General features: G+C 34.0%; 1 protein-coding gene across 4 annotated transcripts in view; it reads left to right on the forward strand.

Moving 5' to 3' along the window:
• LOC145686208 (uncharacterized) overlaps nucleotides 1-17879 on the forward strand; it is a 59389-nt gene extending 41510 nt beyond the window's left edge. For all 4 annotated transcript variants that reach the window (XM_081759260.1, XM_081759258.1, XM_081759262.1 and 1 more), the window contains one exon: nucleotides 12727-17879. In XM_081759260.1, coding sequence (XP_081615386.1) covers nucleotides 13067-15196 — 2130 coding nt within the window. In that variant the 5' untranslated portion in view covers nucleotides 12727-13066 and the 3' untranslated portion in view covers nucleotides 15197-17879. The remainder of the gene's footprint in view (nucleotides 1-12726) is intronic.
• Nucleotides 17880-21374: the final 3495 nt, after the last annotated feature.

Here is a 21374-nt window from a genome sequence, read left to right on the forward strand (position 1 = left end):
ATAACAGCACATTCCGGTTAGACTGTACGTGGTGAGCGCAGTATGCCGATGGATATGTTTAGCGTCGTAATAATCGGAGCAAAGGTGTAATGGGGTGGAGCGCTTTGGGTACAGCATATGAGCTCAACTCGTACGCTTTGAACGCAGCCTTACCAGTGATTACTGTCAGAGAAGCTCTAAAGGTCGAGATCATACCCTTCAGACAATGGATTTTCAGTTATTCGATTTTTTAAAAATGTGAAAACAGTAATATGAACATAGCGCTGGTCAATTTCTGGCTTTACATTACTTAAAACAGAAATTAAATGCAATATTTCTGACCATTCTGGGATACTAATCGAATGTAAGTCTGACTAGCATCTTAATCCCTAGAGATGGTAGAATCTTAATTATGCAAGTTTAAACAAAATATATTGTTCTTAGATGTCAGTTAATGAATCTAAAATTTTGACGATATACTGATTTAATCATTTGATATTCTACAGGAGACTTGAGGAGAAAGCTTGAATCCATTTAATATATAATACTCATAATTTTTAGTTCAGAATTGTACACTCAGTTCCAGAATGGATGACCGCATTGGTTATGCCTGCTTTGAGGTGAAAATTTTGTAGGTAGCATTAGGAAGTCCAACTTCGGGTACTTTCGGAAACAGTAAACAAAAGATGATAGGTTCGGGCACCTAAACCAACCTTCGCAATTGGGAAAAATTGTGCAGATGTATTTTTCTTCTTTTAAGTGCGATAAAGTATATTGAAATGATGAACGAAGAGGATAAGCAATTTTTAGTAATGCAGCGCATGAAAGGACGACAAAGTTCTATGGCTGGCATTAACCGCAAATGTAAAGTAACTGAAGAAAGAAATCAGGAACGCAGAAAAAGGGAACAGAAAGGAAGAAAAAGAACTCACGAAGAAATGGAAGAAGTCGTCATGATTTCATCAGCAACATTGTCTGGCAATTAAAGATACAGGTTCCAGTTCCTATGATTCCACTACGCATACGCAATCATGCTTAAGTGATCCAATGTTGGTGAGTGAACCAAATACCTCGGGTTCAAGACGTACTCGGGTTAGATATTTTAACTCTACGTCTGGCGAAGTACTAGACAGATGGAAAATAAGCGACCGCTGTGCGGTTCATCTTTTAATGGCTGCAGCAGAAGCTTCTCACCGTAGCATTGAAAGCTTAATTATTAATCTCTCTTGCATTCGAATTCACAGGAAAGAAATTTGAGAGAAAAGGCAAGCACAAATTAAATTGAGATTTCATGTCGCCGATTCCAACGCTTTAGTGCTTCATGGGATGCCAAGCAAGTTCCAGCAGCAATTAGCATAGAGAAGGTTGATAGACTAGCGATATTTGTAACTTAACTGCAACGATCAATTATGACGCTTCCCTGAAATACCATCATCTACAGAAGCACAAGCAGTTACGAAGCAGTGGAGAAATAGGGCATAGAACACAAAATACAAACGTTGTGCTTTGATACAACTGCATGCAACACCAGCAAATTACAGTGAAACCTCTCTTAACAGATATCTCTATTATACGGGCAGATTGTTTTGTCCCGGCAAAAATACATGGTCTCTTACGGAACGAAACCCTCTCTTTTACGGACACTCAGATACGGTCGCGGACAGTCCTTTTTTCCCCAAACACTTCAATAACCTCTTCATAACGAACAGGAATTATTCTCGGTTCTGCCATATATTACAGTAGAGAGAGGCTTTTTTTTTTTTCACACAAGTGTATCTATCATGAGTCTAGACCTGGTGAACCATCAAACAGAACAGCTTCAAGCTGAACTTGAAATTATTTTTTTCTTCCCGCGATAAAATGCTTTCTGGTCAGGGTTTGAAAAACCCCAACCCACCTGGGCCCATATGGGTATTTTAGTTTTTTTTTCTTTTTTTCGAAATATTTCAATGGTTTGGGAAAAAGTGTTAAAATATGATTTATATTTCAAGATTGTCATTGTCACAACTTGCAACTATTTTTTTTATTCACTGCTGTTTTCAAAAAGTGGCTGCCATTTTAAAATTTTACATTGGATCACTGAGAAAATCTATACAGCAAACTTAGAATGTCTCGTGCTTCTACCCTTAAAATTTCAGCTTAAAAGTCCGAAAATTGCACTCTGAAGTGGGATACCCACTATTTTGAAAATTGGCCGCTATTTTGAAACTTTACATTGGATCGCGCCTAAATCTATACAGATAATTTAGAGTATCTGGTGCTTCTACTCTAAAAATTTCAACTTAAAAGACCGAAAATTGCGCTTGGTAGCGCGCATACCCGCTATTTTGAAGAAAGAAAAATAAAGGCCGCCATTTTGAAATTTTACGTTGGTATGTCACTACAATTTATACAGGAAATTTAGTGTGTCTCGTGCTTGTAGCCTGAAAATTTAAACTTAAAAGAGCGAAAATTTTACCTGTAGTGTGTGTGGTACAGGCAGATAAACGAACAAATGTAGATCAAGTCATCCTAGGAGCCTCACAAGGGAACATCTTATATTGATAGTAGCATTGTTCAGTCAAACAATGCGCAATCGATAGAGGAGTGAAAAAAGTGAGAAATCCAAAGTCTTACGGGCCGACACCCAGAAACACAGGAGATACAGAGGAAAGAAGAATCTAGAATCATCAGAGAGAGCAGTGCAAAAGATACACAGACACAGAAAGAACTTCAAAATGATTAAAGTAATCAAAATGACATCTACACAACAGTTTAGTAAGCAAACATTATAACCACAGACATGCCCAATAACAAAGTTCAAAGTATTTCTCTTCCTTCTCTTCGGAAGTTTGGTTCCTGAAAAAAAAAAAAAAATAAAAATAGTAAGAAAACATGAACATACACTGTTTTTTATTTCATTTAACATTTTCTATTTTCTTTTTCCATCAAAATTCAAGAAGTTCTTTAGTTTTTTTCATTTCTTTCACACTTAGTTCCTTTCCGTTTACATTAAAGCCTAGCCTTCAAGCTAATTTAACCAAATTCCCTTCCTTTTCCATGTCATCGTTCCATTTCCGTGTTTTCCTTATTTTTAGGGTTTCTTCACATTTTAAAAATAAGTGTTCTAGTGTTTCATCTTCTTTAAAATATATCCCAGCTCGCGCCGTGTGGACTTTGTGGTGGACAAACACCGTGCTCGTGGGTTTTCTCGGGGTTCTCCCGTTTCCTCCCACTTTCTTCATTCCACCATTTCCCTCATTTCTTATTATCACCGTCTCCTTTAGCCTAACCGGCATAACCGTGGGACGTTAAACTTCAAGATTTCATTTCATTTTTTCTTTAAAATATAGTTAACATTTTTCGTTCACGTCTTAAAATTTTTTCAATCTTACCCCTGTTTCAAGGCTCCCTGACCTGGCTTTGAAAAGCAAAATGATCCGTAAATCATTGTCCATATAATTTACTTTCTCATAACGCTTTTTATATGTGTATATTCCTTTCAAACTGCTCTTCTTTACTTTTTCATACCACTTTTCCTGTGCTTTTTCTTTAATTGTTGTGTCGGTGATTTTTCCCAATTTTTATAATTCTCTTCTCTGTTCCAGCGGGTAGTTTGATCATATTTTCTTTCTAATTTCCTAACTCTCCCAAACCATTTTGTGTTCTTCCCTTTTCTCATATGTTTAGTGGCTTCATGCACAACTTTTACTAATCTTGTTTCTTCCATAAATTTTAATCTTGCAAGATATCTTATTTTACTCATAACTTCTCTTTTTTCAAAATCATTCCATCCCATCTCTCCTGTTATTGTTACATTTGCACTTAATTTATTTGCTCCTAGGGCAAATCTTCGTATTTGATTTTGTGCTTATTGTAAAATATTCCTGTTTTTATCGTTAAAGTTATTGCTAGACTTCGGATCGATATGCACTAAAATAACGGCAAAATATGCATGCAAATATGTGCTAAAAATCACGAAAATATGCAAATATGCACTGAAAAGGATAAATATGCACCAATCAAAAACTAAAGTTAAATGAGAAGTTTGATTATCTTTAAAGAAAAAAAAAAAAAAGTTGTATTACTTGAACTACATACACTTGGTGTACAACCATTATGCATTCATGCTACAATAGTCAATTATGTAGTTTTCGGTATTTTCTGGTAAAAGCCTGCATTTGTCAGGCAAAACATTACTGTACATCGAAAATGTTCCTTCCGTGTCACAGGTCGTTACGGGACAGTATTTTAAAGAAGCAATGTTACTTGCCGATAAATCTGTAATTCGTGCGTCGTTGTTCCCAGGAATACTTTATTTGCATTAGACAAGAATTTTATGCCAGGATTTTTCTCGTCTATTGACTGTGCTTTTCGAAAAAATGTTTGTCCGATTGGTCTTGGCGGAGCCTGTTTCGTTATTGAATCAAACAGCTCAAATGCACTACGAAGCCCTAGTCATCGCTCCTCTCATCTCCCATGATCTTTGAAATTGAACTGAAATTAGTATTGATAAACACAAGTTCGCTTTTAATGTTTTCAGCTCCGCAAGTATCCATGGCTTCTTGAATATATTTGGTTTCTTCGGGTTGAAACACCTCAGTATGTGAAATTAAAATGCATCTACCCCCATATATATATATATATATATATATATATATATATATATATCATGCGCCAAGTATCTGTGAATAAAGAATAAATATACTCAGAGAAGTAAATAAACATTTCTGGCATAAGCATATAGTAAAACCTGACTAGTAAAATTGAACAGGGTTCGTAAAAGTTTCCCTTAAAGATTTTAAAGTTAACGGAGATAGATCTATGAAAAAAAAAGTAAATAAATAAAAATAAAAAAATAAAAAATAAATAATGGACATAGTGAGATAAAATGTTATACATACCGTATGAAATTACAGTATTTAGTTATGCTACAAATTAATACACACAAAACACAGTAAACAAAAATAAATAAAGTAAAAGAAAAGCCTATATACGTTTTCCAAGGCCAAGACAAAAAGTAGATGCTATGCCCTTTTCAGCGTTCCTCCCTCTACTTTTGGCTCCCTTTGATCTATTTTGTATGCTTCTTGTTCCATGTCTCTAGACCAGTTAGAGAAGTAGTTATTGGTTTGGAAATTACTATATAAATTGCACTTCGTTCAAAAAGTTGCACGGTATCTAGGGCCTTATATGGCGGTGGACTAAAGGTTAAATATGTAGGGTAACAAGTAAATGAAGACCTTTACAGACAACGTAGTTCGTATACCTAACCTCTCACAGAGTGTCTAAAACTTTTGTAAACGCTGCATTCCGGAACTTGAAAATTTCCGTTAAAAGGTATATTTTAACATCCGTTGTTCGCGACAAAGGTTCCGACTAATCAAGAGAATTTAACACTTTTTGGGGGGGGGGGGGGCGTGAAATATTTCCGTTTCATAAGGGGCCTGTTGAAGGCAATTTTTACTATATTAAAAGCCTGTATTCAAAATATTATGTTCTTGTTTAAAAGAAATCCACTTGAAATTACTTTCTTTATCCAATTATGTGTTAATCCTAGAATATTTTCTTCTAACGCAACATTGTCCGTTTCAAACAGCAATAATTTACAATATATAATATTGATACTTTAAATGGAATAAACTGATTTGAGCGAGACATGGAGCATGAATGGGAAGAAGGTTAAGTTATCGAAAACATAACAAAAGACTTAGTAGGTAAGTTACGTTTCGAGAGACTAAGGTGCATATCAAAGCAACACAATCTTATATTTAAATAATCTCATAAACTCCTTAAAGGAAAACTCGGAAACTTATCTCAAAAAATAACTGATGCGACAAGTTTTAGATTTTGTAAAGCAAATATTTAAATTAATTGTAGAGTTTATTTTCAAAAGGGTTCATTTCGTCCCGAAATACATTTTAAACGGTTTCTTTGAGATGAACTCTGTCGAGAATGAAAAAAAAAATCACACCTGAGTTGTTTCATACTTGTGGACAAAGATTGGACAAAATTCTAAATTTGTTAAAATGCGAATTTGAGCATGTCACACTGATCGATGTGGCCAAAATTTCAAATGGCCCTCCCTCGTTTATTTCAATAGTACATAATTTTTCTTGGTGGTACAAAAATGTACAAAAATCGGACAAAATTATGAGCTATTTAATATTCAGATTTTGAACATGTCGCATTACAGGTGATTGAAGTGGGCAAATCTTGAAGTGGCCCTCCCTCGTTTATTTGAATGGTGCAATTTTTTTTTTTCTTCTATGAACAAAAATGGACGAAAATTGGACAAAATTGTGAGCTAGTTAAATTTCGAATTTGAAGATCTGTCACTATAGGTGATCGAAGTGGCCAAATTTTGAAATGACCCTCCCTCTTTTACTTGAATTTTATAAAAAGAATTTCTTGGGTGGATAAAAATGGACAAAAATTGTACAAAATTCTGAGGTAGTTAAAATTCAGATTTGAAGATGCACTACAGGTCATCAAAGTGGCCAAATTTTTAAATGGTCTTCCCTCGTTTATTTCCATTTTCAAAATTTTTCCTTGGGTGGACAAAAATGAACGAAAATTCTACAAAATTGTGAGCTAGTTACATTTCGAATTTGAAGATCTCGCACTACAGGTCATCAAAGTGGCCAACTTTTTAAATAGCCTTACTTGAATTTTACGTAAAGTTTTTCATCGGTGGACAAGAATGGACAAAAATTGGACAAAATTCTGAGGTAGTTAAATTTGAGATTTGAAGATGTGGCTCTACAGGTCATCAAAGTGGCCCAAATTTTTAAATATTCCCACTTTGTTAATTTGAATCTTACAAAATTTGTTCTAGGTTGGACAAAAATGGACAAAATTCTGAGCTAGTTAAAATTCAATTTGAAGATGTCACACTACAACTAAATGGACCCTGTTTCAGGAGATAACTTCTAGAAGATTTTTCTTTCGGTATTTTTATACTGTTACATTGCCACACAATTTCAAATCTATATATATATATATATATATATATATATATATATATATATATATATATATATATATATATATATATATATACACACACACACACACACACACACACACACACACACACACACACACACACACACACACACACACACACACACACACACACACACACACACACACAACAATAGCAACTTTAACTTCCGAGATGGGTGACGTGGGATTTTGTTCTAGGTGATTTGACACCGTTATTTATATCTTATTTCAAGGTCTTGAGTTTATTTATTTTAGAAACTTGGAATTCCATTTATGACGAAAGTTATTGCACGTTAAAAATTATCAAATTTGGTCGTTTCTTTAAATATGCATTTATATGCAATAACGACATAAACATGCACTAACCTCCGAAATATGCAAATATATGCACTATAAAACTCTACTATTTTACCCCAAAACAGCTGAAACGAATTTGTTTAAAGAGCATATCAATATCACATCAGGAAAAAAACATGCAAATATGCAAAAATCCGAAGTCTAGTTATTACTTCATTTGCATATGTTAGCGCCGGTACTGCTATTTGTTTCCAAAGTATTCTTGACACCTCATATCTGGTGTATGACCACATTGCTTTATATTTTATAATTGCTGTATATTTTTGTTGTTTATTTTTCAGTTTTTTCTCGTTTTCAAATAAGTATTGTTCTCCTTCTTCAAGGTAATTCCTAAATATTCTATTTTCTCAGTCCTGTTTATTATTATGTTTCCTGCTTGTATATTTTGATCCTCTATGTCTCCACTAAAAACCATGAACTTGGGTTTTTCTTCATTAATTTTTAAACCAATTTCTTCTCATTTCCTAACTACTGTTTCTAGCATTTCCTTAATGTCTTCAATATTATTATTCATCAAAGCTACATCGTCCGCAAATAGAGTGCCAGGAATTTTTCTTTTTCTTTTCCTTGCAATCTTAATTCTATCCCTCTGTTTTGATCAATGCTTCTTTCACTTCGTGTATGTATATAAGGAATATAACTGGTGATAGAGGGCATCCTTATCCTTATTTCAAACCTTTGTTACTGTCTATCCCTTTTGATTTTATGTTTCCCATTTCATATCTGTATTTGTTATCCTTATATAGTTCCTTAAGGAGCATCATAAAATTCTTTGAGATTCCTAAGTTTCCCATTATTTCCCATAATATCTTTCTCTTGACTGTATCATACGCCTTTTCAATATCAATAAATGCTACTATGAAATCTTCTTTCCTTTCTCTGCGTATTTCTATCAGTTGTGTTATAATGTAGATGTTATCTGTTGTTCTTATCATCCTCACGTACTTCATTTTCTACTTCAACATCTAGATCACACGATCTATTCCTACTCTCATAAATTCTCAACTTATTCTTTCCAGCTTCCTAAAACTTGACTTATCTCGCTGATACTTTCCCATTTTTATGTTCTAGTGCCATCGTAATACCCGTTTGTATCCTCCTAAGTTCCATAGATTTCACCTCCTTTTACATTTCCTCGTACTTTCCAACTCTTTCTAATTCTTTTGTCCTCGCATTTTCTTTTGTAAAACTCTTCCCTTGCTCCGCCTGTTTCCCTTCGTAACCCGTTATTTAACTTCCTGTACATTTTTGTACCCTCTTCTGTATCAACCTTTTTCCACATCCTCCTTTTCCTCATTTTCTGCAACATTTGTTCTGTAACCCATGGTTTCTTAGTCGTTTTGTGTTCGCGGTAACCTACTGCTTCTTCTGCGGCCTGCTGTAAGCAACGTTTAATGTTCCTACCGTGCGTCACTACCTGCACCTATTCTTTGCTCTTTTAAGTATTTTTCTTCGAATTTTTCAACGAAAAGATTTCTTATATCCTCGTTTTTCAGCTTTTCAGTATTGAACTTTTCTTCTGCCTACATATTTCAGTTGAATATCCACTTCGACCAGCAGAAGGTTATGATCAAAGAAAATATCGGTCCCGGGAAGGATCTTTGCGTTATTCAAGGTATTCCGATAGTTGTCCGATGTCATAGTCTATTTGATATCTTCGGCCGTCTATTGAGGATTTCCATGTATATCTTCTATAATGCTGATTGAACGAAATGTTCCCAATTACTAGTAAATTCTGTTTACAGAAGTTGACCAGTCCTCCTCCCCTTTCATTTCTTTCGCCTAAACCATATTTGCTTACGATACTACCTGTAATTCCCCCCACAACTGCATTAAAATCTCCCATTCAATTCTCTTCTGCCTGTCTATAATTTGTTCTATTTTCTCATAATTTTCCTCTACTTCTTCAGTTATATGGGTATGCGGTATGCCTGTATCACTACTAGATCCTTCTTTCTTCCGCAAAGGATTCAAAAGTATGAGCCTCACGAGCCCTTTAAGTGTGGCAGACGAAACTCGATATACAAAATTCTTATTGAAAATAAGTTGAGACGTATCCTAAAGTTTTCGAAAATTCTCCCTTTAAAATTTTAATTTCGTATTCATAAAATGGTGAAAGTGGGGACGTGATGGAATGGTATCAATTACAATTGGCTTTAAAAATATATTTAAATCGTGATTTTTTTTCAACAAAAATCATATTTTCTCCACCTGTCTCCTATACATATCTCGTGCCACGATTACACGAAGATAACTAACTAAATAACTCTATGGCCTATGGAACCCGGAGGTTCAATGCCGCGTTCACAAAAGCTCTCCACTGACTTCTATCCTTAGCTAACTGCATCCAGTTTCTACTTTGTATTCCAATCTCTGCGAGATCCATCTTAATATTGTCCTCCCATCTGCGCCTAGATCTTCCTAATGGTCGTTTTCCGATTGGTCTTCCAGTCAAGACTTTGAAAGCATTTCTACTTTCTTCCATTCTAGCTACATGACCCGCCCACCTAAGCCTCCTAGACTTCACGACCCTAACAATGTTGGGTAAACCATATAAATTATGTAGTTCCTCGTTATGAAGTTTCCGCCATTCCCTATTCCCGTTCCTCTTGGGTCCGAATATTCGTCTCAGGATCTTGTTCTCAAATACTTTGTCTATGTTCTTCCCTCAGAGTAAGTGACCATGTTTCGCAGCCATACAAAACAACAGGCATGATTATCGTTTTGTATATTTTAAGCTTCAAATTCCTCGACAGAATTCGCGACGACAAGAGATTTTGAACCGAATAGTAACACGAATTCCCTGCTTTTAGTCGAGATTTAATTTCTTCGTGAATATGATTTTCCTCTGTTAATATTAAACCTAGATATTTGAAACTATGCACTTTATCAAAAGTATTATTTAATACTTTAACGCATCCATAATTTGATGTATTCCGGTCCCGACGCATTTCCATGTATTTAGTTTTCTCTGCATTTACTTCTAAACCCATGTCCCTACAAGCGTTTAATAAGATCTCAACATATGCCATAACCTGGTGAATACCGTTCAATTGTAGGCCCTGGTTGCTATCTTTGATTTACCTTATAGCGTATTCCAGAACGAAGTTAAATAATAATGGCGACAACGCATCTCCTTGTTTCAGGCCATTTTCGACGTGAAAGCTCGTGGACAAAAATTTTCCTACCCGGACTTTACTTTGGGATTCATTTAAACATATCTTAATTAATCTAATTAGCTTTCTCGGTATTCCAAGTTCTGTAAGAACGTTGTATAATGTTTCTCTCCTAACCGAGTCGTAAGCCTTTCTAAAATCAATGAATAGTTGATGTACCGAGGTATTGTATTCCCACTTTTTTTCGAGTATTTGGCGAATGGTAAATATTTGGTCGATAGTTGATCGATTTCGTCTAAATCCGCACTGATAATCTCCAATAATTTCATCTACGTATGGAGTCAGTCTTCTAATAGAATATTTGAAAGGATTTTATAGGATGTTGACAGAAGAGAAATGCCTCGATAATTATTACAGTCAGTTTTGTCGCCTTTCTTGTGAATTGGAACAATGATTGATTCTTTCCACTCTTGTGGAAATTCTTCCTTGTTCCAGATAAAGGGAATGAGTTTGTGTATCTTGTTCCACAATTTTTCGCCTCCAGCTAAAATTAACTCAGCCGGAATTTCATCTACACCCGGAGATATGTGTTCCTTTAATTTCTTTATAGCGGTTTCTACTTCTATTCGGTTGGGTTCTGGAATATACGGTTCTGCGGTGTGTATCTCCTTTTCTCCACGCACACTGGTTTTTGGTTGCGTGTTAAGCAAATCGTCAAAGAAATCTTTCCATCTATTTAAGATGCTATCCGTGTCAGTGAGAACTTTACCGTCAGATTTCTTTAATATATAAGCACGAGGTTGATAGCCTTTCTTAAATTCGTTGATTCCCTTACACATGTCCCGGATGTTTTTATTTTTACTATTATCTTCAAGTTCCTTAATTTTAGCTTTCAAAAATCGCGTTTCTTTGTTGTAAAAGTTTTGGAAGTTTGCCGCCTGATATCTGCGAAATTTTGTGTAGTTATTTCATTCGGATTTTGTAGCCAGCGTAATTTTGCCTGTTTTCTCTTCTCTGATAGTTTTATGCATTCCTGGTCGAACCATGGTTTGTTCCTACGTATTTCCGCGTGTCCCAATTTTTCTTTTGCTGAAATTTTAATGCTATCTCTAATTTCAATCCAGGTATCCTCAACACTAGTGCACTCCGAATCTTCTAAAGCCGAGAATCTATTCGAAACTTCAATCTGGTATTTCTCTCTTACCTGGCTCTCTTCTAATTTCTTTAAATTGAATCTCTCAGTTTTCGGACAATGAATATTACCTTTATTCAACGATAACCTTTCTCGTATTATCGCTGCTACCAGGTAGTGGTCAGGGTCACAATCAGCCCTTCTAAATGACCGGACATCAATTATGCTAGATTCACTTCTTCTATCTACTAAAACGTGATCAATTTGATTATGTGTTTTCCCGTCTGGTGATGTCAAAGTGTATTTATGAATGTCGCGATGTGGGAATTTTGTACTCTTCACGATTAGGGCTAAGTTTTTGGATGTTGCAAAGTTCACGAGTCTAACACCGTTGTCATTACTTTCCTTATGCAGACTTTCGTTCCCTATAATCGGTTTGAAAATATCCTCTCGTCCTACGTTCGCATTGAAATCCCCTAATATAATTTTCATATGGTATCGCGGGAGTTGGTCAAATATCCGTTCCACTTCTTCGTAAAAATTGTCTTTTATATCGTCATCCTTATCTTCAGTTGGGGCATGTACATTTAAAACAATAATATTACACCACCGTCCCTTAAGAGTAATAAAAGAAAGTCTGTCAGTAACAAATTCAACCCGTTTAATTGCTGGTAATATACGTTTATGAACGAGAAACCCTGTTCGTAACTGGTGATTTTTATTTTCTTCCCCGTAAAAGAACGTAAAATTTCCGGAATTCACAGATCCATTTCCATCCCACCTAACTTCCTGAACTCCTACTACGTCCATCCTATATTTCTCTAACTCACTCGTTACGGATTTTAACGCGCCTGTCCTATAAAGACTCCTAATATTCCATGTTCCAAATCTCATATTCATTTTCTTTTGCTGAGGTATTACACGATGAGCAGAAATACATTTTTTTTATAACGTTACGAAACATCTTCAGATAATTTCTATTATAAATGCATTTTAAAAAATTACATTAAATATACAGAGTGTAGTGTATTTTGTAATCATTTTTTCTGTGATTCGGGACAAGTGAACACAATATTTTGATATTTGTTATGTTTGTTTCTTCTTTTTCTTCTTCTTATTGTTATTATTACTTATATTGTTTGCCATTTGTTCCAGGCTCTTCGATCATTAAAACAGTGATTTAATAGCATTAAAAATTGAGAAGTTGGCTTTCGGACAGGATTAACATGACACAAGTTGTCTACTTACATGAGATAGTAAGCGGTTGACTTCCAGTTCAAGAACTAATATGTGATATTTATAAGAATTTTAAGGCCGTGTGTAAGTAATTGTACATGATATCAAAGCAACTGCGAAAGATAGGATATGTGCTGGACTAGGTGATTCCGTTACTGGGTTTATTACGGGGAGACGTGTGGACAAATACAGTTCAACTTACATATACAAGTGTGAGCGCGTATAGTATAGAGGTATAGAGGCATATCATACTTTCAATATGACAACAGTTCAACAAACTGTAGTGTGTGATGGGGACCACGTGGCAGGAGATGACGATGCCCAATGCATTGCATGTGGGTGTGAACCCAGTATTGTTGGAGATGTTGTATGCGAATCATGCTCCATGTTGGAGGAATATAGTGTTAATGATCCAACGATACCAGTTGAAATAGCTGCTGAGGACGATTTCGAAGCCGAATTAACAAAGCTCGAGAAAACATTATTAGAATTAACAGCTGAACTAGAAACTACTATTGAAGCGGAAGATGGAAATTTAGGTGATTCATCCCAAGATTCTATCAAAGTCACTACACCTTCTTTGGAGTCTAAATTTGACAAGACACTACCGAGCCTTCATGACAAATTCAGATGCGAGGTTACATCCACTCCTATCGCAGGCAGCTCCATTTCCAGACAGGGATCCAGCTCAAATAGTGTAGTTGAAGATTTGAGTGACGATTCATTGTTTGCTGAAGATAGAACCCTGTTGACGGAACAGGATGAAGTGTTGGACTCTGATGAAGATACTCTAGTAGCATCTTCAAGTAAGCAATCGAACTGTATTGAGCCAAAGACTGACACCAATTTGAAGAACGCCAAATCCAAATGGAAAGATCTTACTCCGAAACGTTTGTACCAGTCGGATCAGTTTGGTTCCAATTGGGAAAGTTGTGTTATCCTGGATGAGACTGTTTGTTTAGAACAAAGTAATAACACTGATAGTATAGATAAAAGCCAAGGGAAATCAATTATTCGTGAGAATCAATATAACAATACTAATTCTGAAAGTGCGGAGACAAAGGCAGAAGGCACTAATACGAAAACAGACGCAGTTGTGCGTTTATGTAAATCCGAAGATGAATCAGAGTGCGAAAGTTATATTGTTTTAGATCAGATGAGTGATTTTAGTAGCGACGCTGAGTGCATGAATACAGGAGACGATATTTCAAAAAATAAAAATGCTTTGGAAACTCCGAAGGCAGAGACTACCACTGATGATTTAAATAAGGCTTTAGGAACTGATATAGATAAAGATTCAGAAGAAAGGAAAGTATCGTGTAGTCCTGGAGGCAATATATGGATTGGTGTTGCGAATGAAGTGCCAAATACCCCTTCGACTGATGATGCTAGAACTGATACAAACAGAGAGGTTGACATTAAAAGCAACGGTGACATCAAAATTAAATTGATCTCTGAAGGAAACAAACCATGTGAAGTCAAGTCATCATTGAATGGCATATCTGCTATTCCAAAGCCTCATGATTCGCAGGATGTTTCTAAACCTTCTGATAACGACCAAGGACCGAAAGTATTGTCTGAAGATCCATCCAGTAATTCCCAAAAAACCTTGAATGGTCAAATATTTGAAGAAAAAAAGACAACAAAACCTGCTTTTGAATATTTTGTAAGTAAAGATGTTTCTGAAAATAAGGATAATGAAGATCCTGAGTGGGAATTGCTGAGAAAACTAGAAACAGATGAAGAACGTTACCGTGCTATAAGAGAACGATGGAGGAATTTAGTGATTCCGGATCCAAATAAGAATTTGACATACTTCGCTTATCGAAGGAAGCATTTTCCACGGGGCACCAAAGTACCTCCTAGTAAAAATAGTGCAAATAAGGCAAGGCCAGGTGAGAAGAGGAAGCGGGAAATTGAAGATACTCCACCGAACAAGCGTAAGAGAACTCAGTCTTGTATTCTAGTTTTCAGTGAGCAGTTACAAAGATTAGAGGAAGATATGAGCTATTATAGGTCAGCTGTAGAACGAGAACACCAAAGAGAGTTGCAGCAGCTAAGCCAACGACAGATGCTTGAAAGAGAAGCTTTAACTAGGGTTTCTTACGGAAATCAGGACCTTCTGAGACAACTTTACAGGAAACATCTTGATGATGTCAAGGTATTGAGGACACGGTATCAAACAAGCGTAAACAATTTGCATCGCAATTACAACAATCGTAGAGAGTTATTACGAAGCGCAAGCGACGAAGTGATGACATTTCAAAAATTTTATAATGGCCTTAATGGTGGAAATAACACAATTCTGTTGTCGGAGAAAGAAATTCAAGAACTGTGGGAAGTGGAAGATATGTTTGCAAAGTATGAAGTATTGTACAATGAGCGTTAGGAAATTGTCACTGTTATCCATTTTAGAAATTTAACTTTTGGTAAAAATTATTGTACGTTTTTATTTTCCCGAAAGCGTTGGGAAGGGGGGGGGGGGTCTCGCTTTTTTCAAATCTTGCAGTTGTTTGGATATCAGCATATCTCGCAATCTCAGCTATTGTCGTATTATTTCTTTGTTTTGATATGATGATACAACTAAATGATAAAAAAGAAAAAAACAGGTGTTAACTATTTCAGGTCTTCTGTAGTGTGTATAGTCATACAAAAATCTTGACCGATGTGCTGACAACATAAATTAGATGTTAACATTCAATCCAATTAGCATACTCTAGTTTACACAAGTTAAAAATTTCAACCAAAGTAAAAAATATTATTGTAGTCCTTAATCATTTACGATAAAAGGTGCTGTAATGATGATCCATAAAGATCTTGTTTGTTCATAAAAATGAACCGATTTGAAAAACTTCGATGAATATCTGATTACTGAGATGAAGCTGTGTTCTAATGATAACCTGTCCTTCGTTGCATAATTTTTTTATTGTAGATGGTTTGGAAAGTGTTATATTCAGTGCAAATCAAAAACTAAGACATTTTCACCTCTATGCTGTTTGCAATAGAACAGTTATTGATATGATAGTACTGAACAGATTGAGTAACAAGAGTTTGAAACTGAATGAATGTATATTTCATCTTGGATTGTAATTCTGAGAAGTAGTTCTGAAATTTAGAAGTATGGTTTGTAAAATTTTGTTCTCATGACAAATGCAGATTTCTTTAATTTCGAAATATCATAAAGAGTAATTCCATGTATTCCATATATATATATATTATATCCAATGTGAATAGCTAGATATCTATTGAAATTATGCAGTTGCTCTGATCTTACTCCCACTTTTATTTCTGTGAATATGCTCAGTCTTGAATGGTATTTCCTGATCAAAGACAATGGTACACATTCCTCTTCATGATCTTAGGCCGTTGATAGCGGAATATATTCAGTACATTACATTACGGATTCATTTTGTGTACTTAAGAAGAGTACAAGTTCATTTTTTTTTTTTTTAAGTGTATTTACGTGAATTTTGAAGATTTGACATTTTACTCTTATTTTTATTGAAAAATCTGTCGTTGACAGGTTAATATTTTCTGTGAACCTCACTTTAATAGAAAAATATCAAGATATATATGTTGACTATTAGAATCTGCATTCTTTTTCAAAAATTACTGAATGTGGTAAATAGCTTGAAACTTTCTGAAGTTAGACAGTATTTTACCTTATTATTCATAATCCTATTAGACCAACGTGTTTTCAAAATTAAAATGAACGCTTTTTCATTTTATTTTTTTTAAAATGATTCTTTATTATTTACTTCTCTTTTTCCAAGTTTAGATGAATATATACATATTTTTGTCTGAACTATGTACTATTCTGTGGTTATTTATATATACATATGCTTGCTGCGAATTATTTCAAAAGGATTATTTTCTCCTTTTGGTTAAAACGCAGTGTTTTTCTGCAGTAGTACACCTGAAACTTTTATTTTTTATAACACAATTCTTCCAAAATTACTACAAAAATTCTTCATTTCTTACTTTGTTTACATTTATGCGTTTATTTTTTCACTTTCCTGATTATTTTTTGTGTACGTAGTGTGCAAACTTGAAGTTAATGATTGCGAATTATTTCAAAAAGATTCTTGCAACCCTTTAATACGCAGTGATGTTTTTCTACGCTAGTATGGAATATCTTGACCACCTACCTTGCTTTAAAGGACTTTAGTGCTCTGGCAATTGCATGTACTAAATTCTAATACTTTGGCTGTAAATAAAGATCTGAATAGGCGAAAGAAAATCTGCATTTGTTTGATTTATTCTAAGTCTGGTTAAGAATACAGAGGTTTTCAAAGAGAAGTAGGTGGCCATTTTGTTAACCAAGATTGTACGTACCGAACTTTTTATAACTCAGTTCTTCCTAAATTACGACAAATATTGTCCATTCCGTGCATTGTTGTATATTTATGCTTTTATTTATTTTTTTATGCTGATAATTTAATTGTATGAATACGTAATATGTAAAAGTAAAATAAGTTAAAGACTATATATATATATATATATATATATATATATATATATATATATATATATATATATCAAACTTAAAATGTATAACTTCAGCAGTAAATGTTGCAGAATTTATGTGGTATGTGTTTTTACATTATCACTTTTGAGTACTGTATAAACACCTATTTTCTGGATCCGAGTATGAATGAATTACAATTAAAGTGCTAAGCTTCTTTTGCTGTTTTGAAGAAAATAGCTACTTGAAGTGATGAGACTTAACATTTTAAGCATTTAACGTACATTAAAACCCTTCATTTAGGAGCAAGAGACATGAGAAATTTTATAGCTGAAAATTACATAGACCTACGTTAAAATATAGAGGTATACGGCAATTTAAACTCGTATCTTAGAGTCACTTCATGTCGAAATACTGGTGAATAGGCACTGTTTCAGCGATTTAAAGAAATAAAGTAAAGAAAGAAAGAAAAGATTGGTGAATGTTTTTCTTCTTTCAGAAAGTACCACTCCAAGTTTTTGGCATGAAAGCACATGAGTGGATTGTACATAGGAGTTGCAGTTCTATTATTTAACTACTGGAAATACATCTATATGTTTTCAGTTTCTGCTTTTCGAAAGTGCACTTTGATTTCTCATGTCTCTAGCTTCTTCGAGCCATGTTTGTTAAAACTTCTTTAGTTTGGTGTAGTTCGACGTCCTCCAAAGTTTGGTCGTGTATGTATGTGATGGAAGTTTCACAGATTTCTGGACCATTAAACTGCAAATCAAAAATGTTGTGGATTTATAAAATTAAGTCTTCAAGCTCTATGCAGAATTGCATAGAATATTACGTTCTGTCTCTCTACTGTAACAACTACTTAATTTTGTGGTACATACATTCACCATACATACGATATAATAAACTCGGTGATCAGTAGACTCACTGTTCTGTCTGTCTTAATTATAACTGGAGTGAAAGATCGAATAGAATACAATTTTCTGTGTTTGAAACTCATTCTGAGGTGTACTAAATACATAAACTACCATAATTTCAAATTAACTCCAAAAAGCAATTGGTCAATTGTTAGTTCAGTATGGTAAGTTAGTTTGTATTGTTAGTTCAGTATAGTATGTACTGTCATGTTCATACACTTTAGCTACCCGTTTTTTTTTTTTTTTTTTTTTTTTTTTTTTTTTTTTTTTTTTTTTCAGCCGCATGTAGAATATTTTCGTCGTGAAATAAGTATCTTAAACATAGATTGGGCATAGAGGGTTGAATTTGTTCCTATAGACAAAAATAATGTTTTCTTTAGAGTGGTGGATGTTACATACATTTGGGTATTTACTCCAATTACATTCAATGGAGAATTGATATTATGCTGGCTTACTTTTCTTTCTTCGTGAATTCAGATGAAAATATTAAAACTGGAAAATTGTTTGGCAATACTATGTTGCAGAGAATGTAGCGTAAGATCCAGTAAACAAGACAAAGGTGTGACATAATAACTGGACGAATCTTCAAGCCTTGGACATTATCGGAAGTTTTTGTTTTTTAATTCCTGACACGTACTTCTGAAAATTAGACCATTGGCTTTGTAACGCTTGTTTTATAGAGATTTGTATACTATATGTATTTTGTTTAACATTTTCAGATCCATAGCTTACAGAAATACGAATTTTGTTCACTAAGAAAACAAAGTAAGAACTGATAATATTGTTTATAAAGCAAATATGCTATGTTCTTGCCCATCCTTTTGTTCCTGTATCATCTCTCATACACAACAGGTAGAGTCGTAAGAGAGAATTCTCATTACTATTTCCTTACTATTTTATATTAGAGTTAAGGGACTTATTTCCTGTGAAGAAATATTAAACGAAACCGAAAGATCAACTTACGCTGCAGATCAACTTTCCAAAAGTTAATTTTGATGATCATTTTCTATTTTTAAAAAAGAGTGGTTTAGGAACATTTAAAAAACTATCATGGCAAGTAGTTTACAACCAATAGTTAATATGCTGAAACAATATTTCAAGTAATGTTTCTTTAACACTTATATGCAGCTAACTCCTTTGTAAGGAAACCAACTTTATTTCAAAATCTTGAAATTGGTGTTTTTCAGAGATAACGTACAGCGTTGAAATGTATAAACAAAGATTGTCATTATAATTAGCAGACAGCAACATTGGTGTATACTTTAAAGAAAATTCATAAAATCGTAGCATTCTATAAACAGTAAGAGAATTAATTTCCAAAATAGCAGTGTTTCTTTGTAAAATTTCTTAAAACTGAGACCATAGATAAAAGTCTTACAAAATATTTTTTAACTGTATAAAGTGCTTTGTCTGTATTAAATTGCGCACACATTTTATCCCGCTTGCAGCTGTAAGTGTATATCTCATATATGTTGATTAATATCATATCTAAAAACGTGAAATAGAAAATAATAGATATAATTTTCATTAGATTATCTATGCTGTTAGTGTACCAGTTTCTCTTCTCCATGCATATATTATGTGAATAACTGAACGAAATTAATTAGTTCAGTATTAAAATTTTAAAACAAATCTCATAAATATGGGAATTCATTTCTGGTAAATAATGTATGGTCTAATAGATTAAAATAATAAATAAATAGAAGTTGAGAACAAGTTATAAGATGCGTATCTAAGCCACTGTTGTAGTGGGATGAAATGTGTAATACATGAAATGTAGTAAGTAGTATCAATATTAATCGATATACTCTCTCGAAGAATTGTCCCACTTCATACCAACATCATCTAACATATTAAAAGAATATGATGAGTTATCACGGCAATCGTTCATTTATAAAGTAATATCGTTTTATGAATTAGTAACATCATAAGACGGTATAATTAATTAATTACTTCAAAACCAAAAATTATGTGTGATTAAGACGTTTTTTATCCCTTAGCTATCATATATTACTTCATACACTGTTGCTTGCAATATGGTGTTTTCTCTCTTCTTCAATATCTGTTTTATGCACATTTCTTGAATATGGACTCTAACGTAAGTGGCATAATTGAGAAAGCTGGGGCCTTTTGACCAAACAATTCCGTATGGTTTCCCTTGTACCGACCCTTGAAAATGACTAAAAAGGTGTTCGTATGCTATTGCATAGTATTTTAAGAAATTCCGTAAATCGTGTAGTAGAATAGCAGTCTTGTCTTTCCAGTAGCTGGGTTACTAGCACATAGAAAGAATTTCGATTTCCATTGAGGAAATATTGTCCAGTAGTCCTTACTTTTATGCTGAGATCTATTGGTAGATATTTCTACATATAAATTGGTACAATAGAATGGCTTTAAAAAAATCATACGTTTGTGGTTGAATTAAAATTTAACTTAAAAAAAAAAAAATAAATAAGTTAACTACGTATCTAAGAATGCGTGACGTTTATTGACTTTGCTATGAACTATGTAGTGAAAGGAAGTAGTTCACTTCTCAGTTGACACCAGTGTTCGTAGATGCAGCTGTTAAGTCAAAGAAAAGAAGAATGTAAGAACTAGCTGTTGCACAAAGTAGTGAAACTTTATTATGTAATGTAAAAGGCGAGTATGCTTTTTTTTTTCTAAAATGAGAAAGAATAATGTCAGTATTTCCTATTTTGCACGAAATTTGAAGATCAGCATATATAGATATGTATGAAATTCACACGGAACTTGAAAGCATATGTCCAGTTTCGGGTGCATTTCATGACTTAGTACAGAATGGTTTTTTGCCAGAATATTATTAAATAGCACAAACGCATTATCGCGTTTGTGTAGTTCCTATATTACCAAACAGTAAACATTATCGTGAGTGATACTTAGAAAATGCACACGGCTTATATTGTAATATATCCAAGGAAAAGTATTAAATTCAAAGTAAGTATGCAGCAATACTTATATATTTGCTGATAGATTGTGATAAATTTTGCTATTTGGTGTAGATTGTGATAAATTTTACATAGAGATTCAGCATTTTTCAGAACAACACAAAACTGATAATTTTCTGTTCTTTAATAAGTGCAATTGCAAATTAAGGTTAACTCAGTTTTTTTCGTTTTTCTTCGCTGAAGTATTTTGTAGATGTACGTGTATGTGTGTGTGTGTTCATT

The sequence above is a fragment of the Thermobia domestica genome, chromosome 5 (genome assembly GCF_964235325.1).
Source record: "Thermobia domestica chromosome 5, izTheDome1.hap1.1, whole genome shotgun sequence".
In the NCBI taxonomy this organism is placed as follows: domain Eukaryota; kingdom Metazoa; phylum Arthropoda; class Insecta; order Zygentoma; family Lepismatidae; genus Thermobia; species Thermobia domestica.